The sequence below is a fragment of the Rana temporaria genome, chromosome 1, assembly GCF_905171775.1.
Source record: "Rana temporaria chromosome 1, aRanTem1.1, whole genome shotgun sequence".
Taxonomy (NCBI): Eukaryota; Metazoa; Chordata; class Amphibia; order Anura; family Ranidae; genus Rana; species Rana temporaria.
In genome coordinates, this window is record NC_053489.1 from 670,894,712 (window position 1) to 670,908,854 (window position 14,143).

The 14,143-nt window shown below is 48.5% G+C and overlaps 1 protein-coding gene across 2 annotated transcripts in view; it reads left to right on the forward strand.

The window, feature by feature from the left end:
- Positions 1-14,143, forward strand: part of LOC120924624 (gamma-crystallin-3-like) — a 59,087-nt gene that overhangs the window by 38,771 nt on the left and 6,173 nt on the right. Inside the window, exon 1 of one of the 2 annotated variants that reach the window (XM_040335621.1) lies at positions 10,951-11,029. The exons of the other annotated variant lie outside the window; for it this stretch is intronic. Within the exon in view, the coding sequence (XP_040191555.1) occupies positions 11,021-11,029 (9 nt within the window). The 5' untranslated portion in view covers positions 10,951-11,020. Of the gene's footprint in view, positions 1-10,950; positions 11,030-14,143 lie in introns of those variants that run through there. 2 annotated transcript variants of the gene reach the window in all.

The following is a 14,143-nucleotide window of genomic DNA, read 5'->3' on the forward strand; positions in this document are numbered from 1 at the left end:
GGGTTTGGTCCTGAGGAGACGTCTTGGATTTCTGTATCTGAAATCTTTGCACCTCATCTTCTCAGGAAGTTCCATTCGAAGTCCTCCTTCAAGCCTGGTCCTAACCGGGGGAGGCCTCGTAAGAGGGAGGGTACTGTCATGGATATGCAGTAATGTCTGGCAGCTTACCTTCCTCTCCATGTGTTCATCGTAGAGGCCAGACACTCTCACCTGGCTGTTTTATCATCTCTCCTCCCTGTATAGCTCCACCCCAGGCCATATCATGATATCTCTTGTATCCTGAGTGGCTGCTTCCCCTCTCTCCTCTATGCCCTACGGAGCGTGAGCTGGGGGACTCTGGGGGTCGCGACCTGGATTCAGTTGCAGCTAAGGCCATCCTCACCACTAGAGGCTCTGGTGAATACCTGCTGAATCTTAGACTCCGCGCCCTGGGGAATTTTGGGCTCAAGCTTCCTGTGGGATCCCTGTTTGTGCTCTAGTGGACCTGTGCATTGCTCCAAATGACGTCGCTAGGACGTCATTGGTTTCGGCGTGAGCGTAACTTGCGTCCAGCGCTTTTGAGAATCGACGTACGCAAACAATGAAAAAAAATCAAATTTCGTCGTGGGAACGACGGCCATACTTAACATTGGCTGCGCCTCATAGAAGCAGGGGTAACTATACTCCGGGAAAACCCTTACGTAAACGGCGTAAAGTGACTGCGTCGGGCCCGCGTACGTTCGTGAATTGGCGTATCTCGCTGATTTACATATTATCGCGTAAATCAGCGAGACACGACTGACGCAACTCTGAGATACAACGGTGTATCAGGAGATACACCGTCGTATCTCTCTCTGAATCTGGCCCAATATCTGTAAATCACATGACCTCCAGCCTCCGACTCTCTCTGACAACATTGAGAAGCTAATAATGCAGTCTATATGTCAAAGTATTGTGTTTTTGACCTTACAAAACTTCAAAAACATATATTAGTTTAACCACTTCAATACCGGGCACTTTTACCCCAATGATCATCAGTGTCCTGATCATCAGTGCAGCCCAACAGTGTCTACCAACGCTGCCAATCAGTGACCATCAGCAGGGCCGCTGTTAGAAATCACGGGGCCCCAGACAACTTACCTGACAGGGCCCCCCCCCCCCCGGGAAATATCAAGTTGCTAAAATGCCATGGTCGCAATGGCGTGCTTTGCAGCCATGGCAGAAACTTTTACTTTTTTAAATTGCTGAATGGCAATTTTACATCGCAAGACCGCGTTGCAACTGTAAAATAATTATTTGGCTTCAAGGTGCAGAGCGGCCACATTGAACTCGATGAGAAATTTGACAGGCGGTGCTGCCTGTCAAACTCTGCAGCCTGCTCTAAAAATACTGCAGCTCTGAAGTAAAGCATTGCATCAATGGCATGTATTGTCTGACTATATGACAGCTGGCTTCTGTTGAAGGGGCATGACCAAAAAAGGTCTGTCAACTCACCAGTGCTGTCAGCCAATGGCTGAGAGTACTGACCAGAGTGTTCTGATGGGGTGGGGGCATCCCCTTGTCAGAACACAATAGAACAGTAGGGGAGATTTCAGTACTAACATTGGATTGTTAGTACATCGGCTCCGACCTGAGGTGTCAGGTTTGTTTCGTACAGCCTGTGGGGTTGAATGGGAAAAAACTAGCAGTGTATACTCGGCATTAGGCTGTATTCACATTTGACGTTTCATGAATGTGGGATAAAGTTCACAGGTAGCGGACGTTTTTCAGTGCATTTAAATGCACATAGCGCTTGTGGTGTCATTAATTGTTGATGGCACCCTGAATACAATTAGCAGACCTGCGTTGTGTCATGTGGCAAATCTGAATGCTTTAAAAGGTTCTCGAGCCTGTCACACAAATGGCGACACCCATTCAAGTGAATGGGTTCCCCTATAAGAAAGCCCGGAGCAAGGAACGCAGGGACTCCGAGGAGGGCCCACATGACTAAGGGAACAGGGTACGAAATTAATGATTGGCTGGCCAGGGGGCGAGGGGGAGGAGTTGATAAAAGGACAAGTTCCCGCCCCCTGGCAAGCACAGCGCGCAGGAAAGTTCCCACCCACTTTTCCCCTGTTTTGTGGTTGTTCTCTTTATGTTGGTCTAAGGTGTATGTCAGTGTTGTGGCGTTGTATGTTTTGTTTGTGTTTGCTTGTTTCATCCATAGGTTCTGATAAGGTTGTCGTGGCAGCGTGGTTTGGTCTCTGCGGGTGAAGGAGGAGCCGGTTAAATAAGGGATTTAAGACCTGTCGGTGACAGGGAAAATTATGGTGCCCAGATAACGGAGGTTACCTGGAGGGAATGGTATGGAGCACTGCGGTCGGGAGGGTCTTTGAGCCAGCATCGGCTTGAGGCCAGTCAGAAGGGCACGAGAGACCGCAGTGCAATAGAGGAGTTATTTGTATATATATGTTTATATATATAGGGTTTTATTTGTATATATATGTTTATATATATATAGTGTTTTACAGTTAGAGGCTTTTGCCTGCGGAGACCAACGTCAGTTTAGTTAGTATGACAGGTGTGTTTTACGTTTAAAATGTTAAATTATTACCTTTAATAAAGAAGGCTGCTACGGCCTATAATTTTACCCAACAACAACTGGTGTGGTCTCCATTTAATGGGAGGAAGGTTGGGGTTGGGTTTGGGGGGGTAACAAGGTCGGTTTAATAGTACATCTGTTATACTATAGTCATGCGAAAAACAAGCAAAAAAACAAAAACAAAACATGTGCAGGAATATGTTTTCCCACTACATGAAGTACAAAGGGGGCCTTAGGGCTGATGTATAGAAATGTTTTGGCAGATATGTCTGTCAGCTGGAGGGAGAAATGTGTACACTGGTTCATAGCTTAATACTGCAGTGACAGCTACCTGAGTTCTAGGCTGGCTCCATTTTTACTTCTCTCCAAAATCCTGAAGTTACTGTCCCTTCACTGCATCAGCAACCCCCCCCCCCCCCCACCCCCCACTTACCCTTTTCAGCAGAAGGACTGCACAATGCAAACCCTGGAGTTCACCGTGAACACAGTGCACAGATGAGAGAGGGCACCATCTGAAGGGAGGGGGATCAGAGGTCAGGACTCAGTGAGGAGGTGGAGCAAACTTCCTGCTCATTCATCACGCTGACCAGAGATAACACTGCCGACTGATGGAAGGGGAGTTTCAGGACCCGAGAGAGGCACAGGCAGAGACTCTGCAGCTGTCTCCCTCTGCTTCAAATTGGGACACTTTGCAGTATGTAGAATCGATCCCCCTGCATAGCTGCCAGGGGGGAGAAAGCAGGCTGCGCTGCAAGGTGATCCACAGGAGTCACAAGGCAGTATAGCTAGCTCTCCTTCCCGGGCCCCTCTTCTGCTCGGGCCCCCTACTGGAGGGCTGGCTGTACTGCCCTATCAGCGGCCCTGACCATCAGTGCTGCCTGTCAGTGCCGTCTATCATTGCTGCCTATCGGTGCCATCTATCAGTACCCATCAGTGCCACCTACCAGTGCCTATCAGTTAGGATGAGCCGAACACCCCCCGGTTTGGTTCCCACCAGAACTTGCAAACAGGCAAAAAATTTGGACAAATACTGTTAATGTCAACATGAAAAATCAAAAAGTGCTCATTTTAAAGGCTTATATGCAAGTTATTGCCATAAAAAGTTTGGGGACCCGGGTCCTGCCCCAGTGGACATGTATCAATGCAAAAAAAGTTTTAGGCTCCATTCACATCTAGGCAGACAAATTCGCGGCGTTTTGTCCCGCGAATTGCGGCGACAAATAGCGGCGTTTTGTACCGCGATTTGCGGCGACAAAACGCAGCGATTGTCCGCCTAGATGTGCCCCAAGATTGTCCCAATATGGAGATGGTTTCCATCTCCTATGCCGAACGCCGAAAGCCGCCTGAAAAAAAGGTCCGGGACCTTTTTTCAGGCGGCAGGCGTACGGCGTTCGGCATGGAGATGTGAACCATCTCCATAGAGGGCAATGTTAAATCATCCCTCTGGCGGCAGCGGCGTCACACTACAGGCGACAAAACGCCTAGGTGTGAATGGGGGCTTAAAAACGTCTGTTTTTTTACGGGAGCAGTGAATTTAATAATGCTTAAAGTGAAACAATAAAAATGAAATATTCCTTTAAATATCATACCTGGGGGGTGTCTATAGTATGCCTGTAATGTGGCACATTTTTCCCATGTTTAGAACTGTCCCGGAGCAAAATGAAATTTCGAAAGGAAAAAAAGTAATTTAAAACTGCTTGCGGCTGTAATGAATTGTCGGGTCCCGGCAATACAGATAAAAGTAATTGAAAAAAAACGGCATGGGTTCCCCCAGTCCATTACCAGGCCTTTCAGGTCTGGTATGGATATTAAGGGGAACCCTGAGCCAAAATTGAAAAAAAATGGCGTAGGGGTCCCCCCAAATACCCATACCAGACCCTTTTCTGAGCATGCAACCTAGCAGGCTGCAGGGAAAAAGGGGGCAAGAGAATGCCCCCCCCCCTCCTGAACTGTACCAGGCCACTTTCCCTCAACATGGGGAGGGCGCTTTGGGGTCTGACCCCAAAGCACCTTATCCCTATGTTGATGGGGACATGGGCCTCTTCCCTACAACCCTTGCCTGGTAGTTGTGGGGGTCTGCAGGTGGGGGGCTTATCAGAATGTGGAAGCCCCCTTTAATAAGGGGACCCCCAGATCCTGCCCCCCCATTTGAATTGGTAACGGGTACATTGTACCCCTACCAATTCACAAAAAAAGTGTAAAAAATGGTAAAGACAAGAGAGACCTTGGGACAAGTCCTTTATTTTTTAAAAAAGGTCCACCGATGTAAATCCACGCTGCCCAATGACCGAAAAACTACCCCAAAGACCAAAGCACCCTCCCAATGTTGAGGGTATGTGGCCTGGTATGGTTCAGGAGGGGGGGCGTTCTCTCGCCCCCCCTCTTATCGTGCGGCCTGCCAGGTTGCGTGCTCGGATAAGGGTCTGGTATTGATTTTGGCGGGGACCCCTATGCCATTTTTTTTGGTGCAGGGTTCCCCTTAATATCCATACCAGACCTGAAGGACCTGGTAATGGACTGGGGGGGGGGGGACCCATGCCATTTTTTTCAATGATTTTCATCTATATTGCTGGGACCTGACAATTCATTATAGCTGCAAGTAGTTTTAAATTACTTTTTTTCCCTTTAGAAATTTCATTTTGCTGCAGGACTGTTCTAAACACGGGAAAAATGTGCCACTTTACGGCCATACTATAGACACCCCCCAGGTACGAAATTTAAAGGAATATTTCATTTTTATTGTTTCACTTCAAGCATTATTAAAATCACTGCTCCCAAAAAACGGTAGTTTTTAAAACTTTTTTTTTTGCATTGATACATGTCCCCTGGGGCAGGACCCGGGTCCCAAACACTTTTTATGACACAGTGTGGCATCTGTGTGGGGGAGATTGGACGCGGTAAGGCTTTGAGTGCTGAGCAGAGGTGTCTGGTGCTGGGAGCGGAGAACGGCGTGTGGGTGCGGGGAAGAGGCTGAGGCAGTCCCGGGCGGAAGTAACCTAAGTCCCCAGTGTTGGGCCTTCTACCTGGATGTGTAGTGGATGGATAAAGAAGAGTCCTGCTGAAGATACCCTGGGCTTTTACTGACCACCGTGATTGTGGTCACATCTGATGGTAAAGAGACTGCATCATCAGCACTTGGGTGTCCCCCTTGGTGGAAGGAAGTTTGCTCTCTTGTTTTTCCACAAAGTTTTGCTTATCCAAAGAAAGATGTTCCAGGATCCATGCACATTTATTTGTGATTTATGGGACTCACTCACTATATTATATTAGATTGATATATTCACTTATGTTTCTACTATTTTATATTCACTTTATTGTAATTATGCACATGTTTTTTTCCTGAGTATTGGTATTCATGTACGATTGCTCTAATACATGCATGCCATTTATCTTTAACTCTTAATTGAAGTTTTTGTAATATCAATTTTTTAGCGCTGTACCTTATATTATAACACTTTTTATGACAATACCTTACATATTACCCTTTAAAATTAGCACTTTTGGAATTTCATGTAAGTGTACCATAGACTTTAAGGCCCCTTTCACACAGACGGATAGAATGGATTTTACCACAGCTAGAAGAACACAAAGCTTTCCTATGACACCCTTCACACACTACGGTTACCTGCGGTTTTGTTACCAGCGGTTTTGTGGGGATAGAAAAAATAGAACTGAATGCGTGCAGCTGCGATGTACCACAGCTATCGGCACCGCAGTGCACTGTGTCAGCTGCGTTTTGGTATGAATCTTGAGGGGGAACTCCACGCCAAATTTCAAATAAAAAAAACGGCATACTAGGCCCTTGGGTCTGCTATGGATTATAAGGGGAACCCCCGTACGCCGGTAAAAAAAGGCGTGGGGGTCCCCCAAGATCCATACCAGACCCGTATCCGAGCACGCAGCCCGGCTGGTCAGGAATGGGGGTAGGGTTAAGCGAGCGCCCCCCTCCTTAACCGTGCCAGGCCGCTAGCCATCAACATGGGGAGGTAGGTGCTTTGGGGCAGGGGGGCGCCCTGCGGCCCCCCCACCCCAAAGCACCCTGTCCCCGTGTTGATGAGGACAGGGCCTCCTCCCAACAACCCTGGCCGTTGGTTGTCGGGGTCTGCGGGCGGGGAGCTTATCGAAATCTGGGAGCCCCCTTTAATAAGGGGGCCCCCAGATCCCGGCCCCCCACCCTAGGTGAATGAGAATGGGGTCTTCTGCCGGGGGGGGGTCCCGGTCTTCACTGCCGTCTGGTTCTCTTCCGCTGGGGGGGGGGCGCTTTCTTCTTTAGCTCTTTTACGAGCGGGCCCACCCCGGGCTTCTTCAACGTCTTCTGCCGGGGGGGGGTCCCGGTCTTCACCGCCGTCTGGTTCTCTTCCGCCGAGGGCTCCGGGCTCCCATTATGCTCCAGGTGGTGACGATATAAGGGGGCGGGGTCACCGGGTGATATCCGCCCCCTTATGTCGTCACCACCCGGAGCATGATGGGACTGTGACGTCATAAGAGGCCTATATAAATTGGTGCGAGCCACGCACACGGCATTACAGCGGGATGAAGCAACGTGTCAACATAGAAGTAGAGAAGAAGGCGACAGAAGGCAACAGAAGCCCGGGGCCCCCCGCTCGTAAAAGAGCTAAAGAAGAGAGCGGGCCCCCCCCTTTAAAAACCCTGTGTAGTGTGTTTTTTTTTTTATTCCGCCAGGTGAATCGGTAGGGGTGCGCTCCCTGCCTGCAGAACGCGACAACCAACGGCCAGGGTTGTCGGGAAGAGGCCCTGTCCTCATCAACATGGGGACAGGGTGCTTTGGGGTGGGGGGGCCGCAGGGCGCCCCCCTGACGGAAAGCACCTACCTCCCCATGTTGAGGGCATGCGGCCTGGCACCGTTAAGGAGGGGGGGCGCTTTCTCAGCCCCACCCCCTTTCCTGACCGGCCGGGCTGCGTGCTTGGATACGGGTCTGGATTTTGTGGGGGGCCCCACGCCGTTTTTTCGGCATACAGGGGTTCCCCTTAAAATCCATAGCAGACCCAAGGGCCTGGTATGCTCTTGGAGGGGGAACCCATGCCTGTTTTTTATTTGAAATTTGGCGTGGAGTTCCCCCTCAAGATTCATACCAGACACAGTACTTGGTATTGGCAGGGATCCAAGTCGTATCCCTGTTCCATATCGTGCCGCGGCTCAACGCAACCGCAGCTAAAAGCACTGTACAAATGCAGCTGATCGCTGTGCCTGGAGTCTTGAATTCCAGCAAAACATAAACATGCTTTTATCTGCGGCAAAACAGCCGTCCGTGTGAAATTCGGCGAACACCCGATGTTTGAGTCGAACTTACGTTCCATTCGAACATCGGGCTCATCCCTACACATCAGTTGCACCCCATCAGTGCAGCCCCATCAGCGCACATCAGTGAAGGAGATAAATTACTTATTTACAAAATTTTATAATAGGAACTAAGAAAAACCTTTTTTCCCAAATTTTCGGTCTTTTTTAGTTTGTTTAGCAAAAAAAAAACAAAAAAACACAGTGGTGATTAACCACTTTAAAACCGCACGCCGTCATATGACGTCCAAAAAGGGGATCTCTTATCCCGGGTGGACGTCATATGACGTCCTGTACTTTGTGCGGTGATATCTGAATGATGGGTGCACCTAGAGGCATCATTCAGATATCATTTTGTTCCGGTCGGCGATCCTGCACACCATAAGAATGATCATAGCGGCGGTTCCGCCACTTGATCGTTCTTATAGGCGGCGGGAGGGGACATCCCCCCCTCCCGCCGCCATCCGGTGCTTCTCCGGGCTCTCCCGTGCCATCGGGGGCCCGGAGAGATGATCGCCGTGCGCCGGATGGGAGGCATAGAGATGACTGGTGACCAGATGGTCACCAGTCATCTCTATGACTGTCGGAGGCCCAGGCGAGATGTGATGATGTCACGCCCAGGTACCCATAAGTAAACAAACCGCAATTGCGGCTAGTAAGAATGAGATCCGTGAATTTTTTTTTTTACGATCTCATTCTTTCCAGCCTGGAAGCGAGATGTGGGGTCTTATTGACCCCACATCTCTCCATGAAGAGGACCTGTCACAGTGATTCCTATTACAAGGGATGTTTACATTCCTTGTAATAGGAATAAAAGTGATCAAAAAAAAATTAAAACATTTAAAAATGTAAAAAAAAGTGTAAAAATAAAAAAATGAAGTAAAATAAAAATAAAATTAAAATGTTTTTTTTTTTTAAAACGCCCCTATCCCCGGTAGCTTGCGCGCAGAAGCGAACACGCATGCAAGTCCCGCCCACATATGTAAACGCCGTTCAAACCCCACATGTGAGGTATCGTCGCGTGCGTTAGAGCATGTGCAACAATTCTAGCACTAGACCTCCCCTGTAACTCGAAAATAGTAACCTGTAAAAAAAAATTAAAGTGTCGCCTATGGAGATTTTTAAGTACCGAAGTTTTGGCGCCATTCCATGAGTGTGCGCAATTTTAATACGTGACATGTTAGGTATCTATTTACTCGGCGTAGCATCATCTTTTACATTATACAAAAAAATTTGGCTAACTTTACTGTTTTGTTATTTTTTAATTCATGAAACAGTTTTTTTCCCTAAAAAAAGGCATTTGAAAAATTATTGCGCAAATACCGTGCGAGAAAAAAAGTTGCAATGACCGCCATTTTATTCCCTAGGGTGTCTGCTAAAAAAAATATATATATAATGTTTGGGGGTTCTGATTAATTTTCTAGCAAAAAAATATAGATTTTTACATGAAGGAGAGAAGTGCCAAAATAGGCCCGGTTGTCAAGTGGTTAAAGCCCTGTATTGAAGTGGTTAAAGACCACCAAAACAAAGCTCTTATCTGTTTCAAAAAATTATAAAAATGTTGTGTGGATACAGTGTTCCATGACCACACAATTGTCATTCAAAGTGCGAGAGCACTGGAAGCTGAAAAATTGGCCTGGGTAGGAAGGGGGTGAAAACGCCCAATAGGCAAGTGGTTAACCCCCCTGACGGTAAACCCGAGCGTGACTCGGGGTTGGTTTTTCATGTTAGGATCGGTAAACCCGAGTCACGCTCGGGCTGGACGGGCTTACCTTTCGCTGGATCCACAGGCTTGGTTTACTTACCTTGTCCCTGGATCCAGCGATGCCACCCCGCTGTGTGAGCGAGCGGGACCTCCTCGCTCGATTCACAGTGTCCCCGTGTGCCGCCGATCTCCGTTCCCTGCGACGTTACGACGCACGGGGACGGAGAACGGCGCCAAATTCAAAAAAGTAAACAAACACCTTACATACAGTATACTGTAATCTTATAGATTACAGTACTGTATGTAAAAAATACACACCCCCCTTGTCCCTAGTGGTCTGCCCAGTGCCCTGCATGTACTTTTATATAATAAAAAATGTCATTTCTGCCTAAAAACTGTAGATTGTCCAAAAGTGTCCCTTTATGTCAAAAATGGTTTTAGATCAGCTAGAAAACAGCGATAATAAATTATAATCACTTGCAGAAATGTGCGATAGCGATTTGCGGGGAAATTCGTCATAAAAAAAATTAAATAATGACAGCGACAATTCTGCAACTGCAAATTTCAGTGATTTTGAGTTGATTACATTATTGAATAATTTTTATTATAATTATATTATTATTTGTTATAATTATTTATAATTATTTATTATATTATAATTTATAATTTTGTTTTAAAAAAAAAAATCATACCCGGGATGCCTACAAGACTCTTGCTTGGTCAGATTTAGGTGAGTTATTTCTAAAAATTACAGGCCTACAGTATAAAACGCCAAATTTCTTTGCAAAATAATTGTACCGCTTTTGGTACGTAATTCCAGACAGAATCATACCGCCAGGGAGGTTAATTACCTGTAATAAATAAATAGCAGCCCTGAGATGGGGGGAAAAAATAATATAAATAAATGAGATTTTATCATAAAAATAAAAAATAAAAATCATTCATTAGGTGAACTATAAAAAGACTGAAACTTATTTTCGTAAGAAGGATAGACTTTGTAAAAGACTGAGAAACTCTTTTTTTTTTTCCTTTATGCGATGATCGTGTAATAGAATTATGTATTAGAATTTTTTTTTTTTATGTGATGTAATTTTCTGCAATCCTTACATCAGTGTAGAGTAGAAAATAAAAACAGACTTTTGGGTTCCAGAAAAAAAAAAAAAAAAAAGTCCTGACAGACGGAGTAAAATTTGTTCCACGTAGTTGTTTAGATAAAGCTTTGAAATACAGGTGCAAGTAGAGACAATGAGCGCATACAATGCAGGACAATGTGACCTTTACATAATACTAGAAAAAAAATCAGCTGTACATTCTGCTTACTGGGTGAAAACAAAAAAAAGTCAGCGTTACTTTCAATGTATGCAAAGGGAATGTATATAAAGGAAAGCTTTTCCCGAACTGACTACAGCTCATAGATTGTGGCCTGAGCGAGGAAACATCCAACATCCAGCCAGACATGGGAAAGGTAAGCTATAGTTTATGAAATATGAGCAAGAAATTCTTAAAGGTTATAAATCTTCATATCATGTATGTATTTTTTAAACAACTATTAAATCCTAAGTACTAATTTGTACGAATTGATACAATCAGAAATCACTTTGTTAAAAGTAGGGTTGTCCCGATCCCGATACCGATACCCGATGCATCTGTCCCCCTCTCTTCTCCCCCTCCATGCATCTGTCCGCCTCTCTTCTCCCCCTCCATGCATCTGTCCCCCTCTCATCTCCCCCTCCATGGATCTGTCCCCCTCTCTTCTCCCCCTCCATGCATCTGTCCGCCTCTCTTCTCCCCCTTCTTGCATCTGTCCCCCTCTCTTCTTCCCCTCCATGGATCTGTCCCCCTTTCTTCCCCCGTCCTTGCATCTGTCCCCCTCTCTTTCCCCCCTCCGTGCATCTGTCCCCCTCTCTTCTCCCCCTCCGTGCATCTGTCCCCCTCTCTTCTCCCCTTCCATGCACCTGTCCCCCTCTCTTCTCCCCCTCCATGCATCTGTCCCCCTCCGTACATCTATCCCCCTCTCTTTTCGTCCTCTCTTCTCCCCCTCTGTGCATCTGTCCCCCTATCTTCTCCCCCTCCGTGCATCTGTCCCCCTCTCTTCTCCCCCTCCGTGCATCTGTCCCCCTCTCTTCCCCAGTCCTTGCATCTGTCCCCTTCTCTTCCCCCCTCCGTGCATCTGTCCCCCTCTCTTCTCCCCCTCCGTGCATCTGTCCCCCTCTCTTCTCCCCTTCCATGCACCTGTCCCCCTCTCTTCTCCCCCTCCATGCATCTGTCCCCCTCCGTACATCTATCCCCCTCTCTTTTCGTCCTCTCTTCTCCCCCTCTGTGCATCTGTCCCCCTATCTTCTCCCCCTCCGTGCATCTGTCCCCCTCTCTTCTCCCCCTCCGTGCATCTGTCCCCCTCTCTTCCCCCCGTCCTTGCACCTGTCCCCTTCTCTTCCCCCCTCCGTGCATCTGTCCCCCTCTCTTCTCCCCCTCCGTGCATCTGTCCCCCTCTCTTCTCCCCTTCCATGCACCTGTCCCCCTCTCTTCTCCCCCTCCATGCATCTGTCCCCCTCCGTACATCTATCCCCCTCTCTTGTCGTCCTCTCTTCTCCCCCTCTGTGCATCTGTCCCCCTATCTTCTCCCCCTCTGTGCATCTGTCCCCCTCTCTTCTCCCCCTCTGTGCATCTGTCCCCCTCTCTTCCCCCCGCCCTTGCATCTGTCCCCTTCTCTTCCCCCCTCCGTGCATCTGCCCCCCCTCTCTTCTCCCTCTCCGTGCACCTGTCACCCTCTCTTCCCCCTCCTTGCATCTGTCCCCCTCTCTTCTCCCCCTCCGTGCATCTGTCCCCCTCTCTTCTCCCCCTCCGTGCATCTGTCCCCCTCTCTTCTCCCCCTCCTTAAATTTGTCCCCCTCTCTTCTCCCCCTCCTTACATCTGTCCCCCTCTCTTCTTCCCCTCCGTACATATGTCCCCCTCTCTTCTCCCCCTCCATGCATCTGTCCGCCTCTCTTCTCCCCCTTCTTGCATCTGTCCCCCTCTCTTCTCCCCCTCCATGGATCTGTCCCCCTTTCTTCCCCCGTCCTTGCATCTGTCACCCTCTCTTTCCCCCCTCCGTGCATCTGTCCCCCTCTCTTCTCCCCCTCCGTGCATCTGTCCCCCTCTCTTCTCCCCCTCCATGGATCTGTCTCCCTTTCTTCCCCCCGTCCTTGCATCTGTCCCCCTCTCTTTCCCCCCTCCGTGCATCTGTCCCCCTCTCTTCTCCCCCTCCGTGCATCTGTCCCCCTATCTTCTCCACTTCCATGCACCTGTCCCCCTCTCTTCTCCCCCTCCATGCATCTGTCCCCCTCCGTACATCTATCCCCCTCTCTTTTCGTCCTCTCTTCTCCCCCTCTGTGCGTCTGTCCCCCTATCTTCTCCCCCTCCGTGCATCTGTCCCCCTCTCTTCTCCCCCTCCGTGCATCTGTCCCCCTCTCTTCCCCCCGTCCTTGCATCTGTCCCCTTCTCTTCCCCCCTCCGTGCATCTGTCCCCCTCTCTTCTCCCCCTCCGTGCATCTGTCCCCCTCTTTTCTCCCCTTCCGTGCACCTGTCCCCCTCTCTTCTCCCCCTCCATGCATCTGTCCCCCTCCGTACATCTATCCCCCTCTCTTGTCGTCCTCTCTTCTCCCCCTCTGTGCATCTGTCCCCCTATCTTCTCCCCCTCTGTGCATCTGTCCCCCTCTCTTCTCCCCCTCCGTGCATCTGTCCCCCTCTCTTCCCCCCGCCCTTGCATCTGTCCCCTTCTCTTCCCCCCTCCGTGCATCTGCCCCCCCTCTCTTCTCCCCCTCTGTGCATCTGTCACCCTCTCTTCCCCCTCCTTGCATCTGTCCCCCTCTCTTCTCCCCCTCCGTGCATCTGTCCCCCTCTCTTCTCCCCCTCCGTGCATCTGTCCCCCTCTCTTCTCCCCCTCCTTAAATTTGTCCCCCTCTCTTCTCCCCCTCCTTACATCTGTCCCCCTCTCTTCTCCCCCTCCGTACATATGTCCCCCTCCCTTCTCCCCCTCCGTGCTGCCATCCCCCTCGATCTGTCAGAATGGAGAGCAGAGGTAGGAGCCGGTGAACCCGACTCATTCGTTTTCTGAATGGACAGAGTCTGTGATCACAGACTCTGTCCATTCACATAGCTGAAACATCGTAACCTCCTGTGATTACGATGTCTCAGTTAATAAATAAAGAGGAGCCGCTGTCTTCTCTCCATTTATTTTCAGTGCAGCGGAGGCTGCTGAGAAAGGGACTGGGGAATCTGTGTCCCCAGTTACTTTCCCTGTCTCAAAGGGGAGATGTCAGAGATCTGATATCTCACCATAGCCCCCAGCAGGGCTGATAAAAAAAAAAAATAAAAAAAAAAAATAATTGTAATAAATAATAATAATAAAAAATAAAAAAACACCCCCCCCCAACCCCCTTAAAAAAAGAAAGCATTGTAAAATAAATAAATAAATTGCAAAAAAAAAAATACTGACACATGTGCCACTGTCACATGAGATTAAATAAAAGTATCGGTAATCGGTATTGGCGAGTACTTGTACTCAGTCTTAAAAAAGTGGTATCGGGACAACCCTAGTTA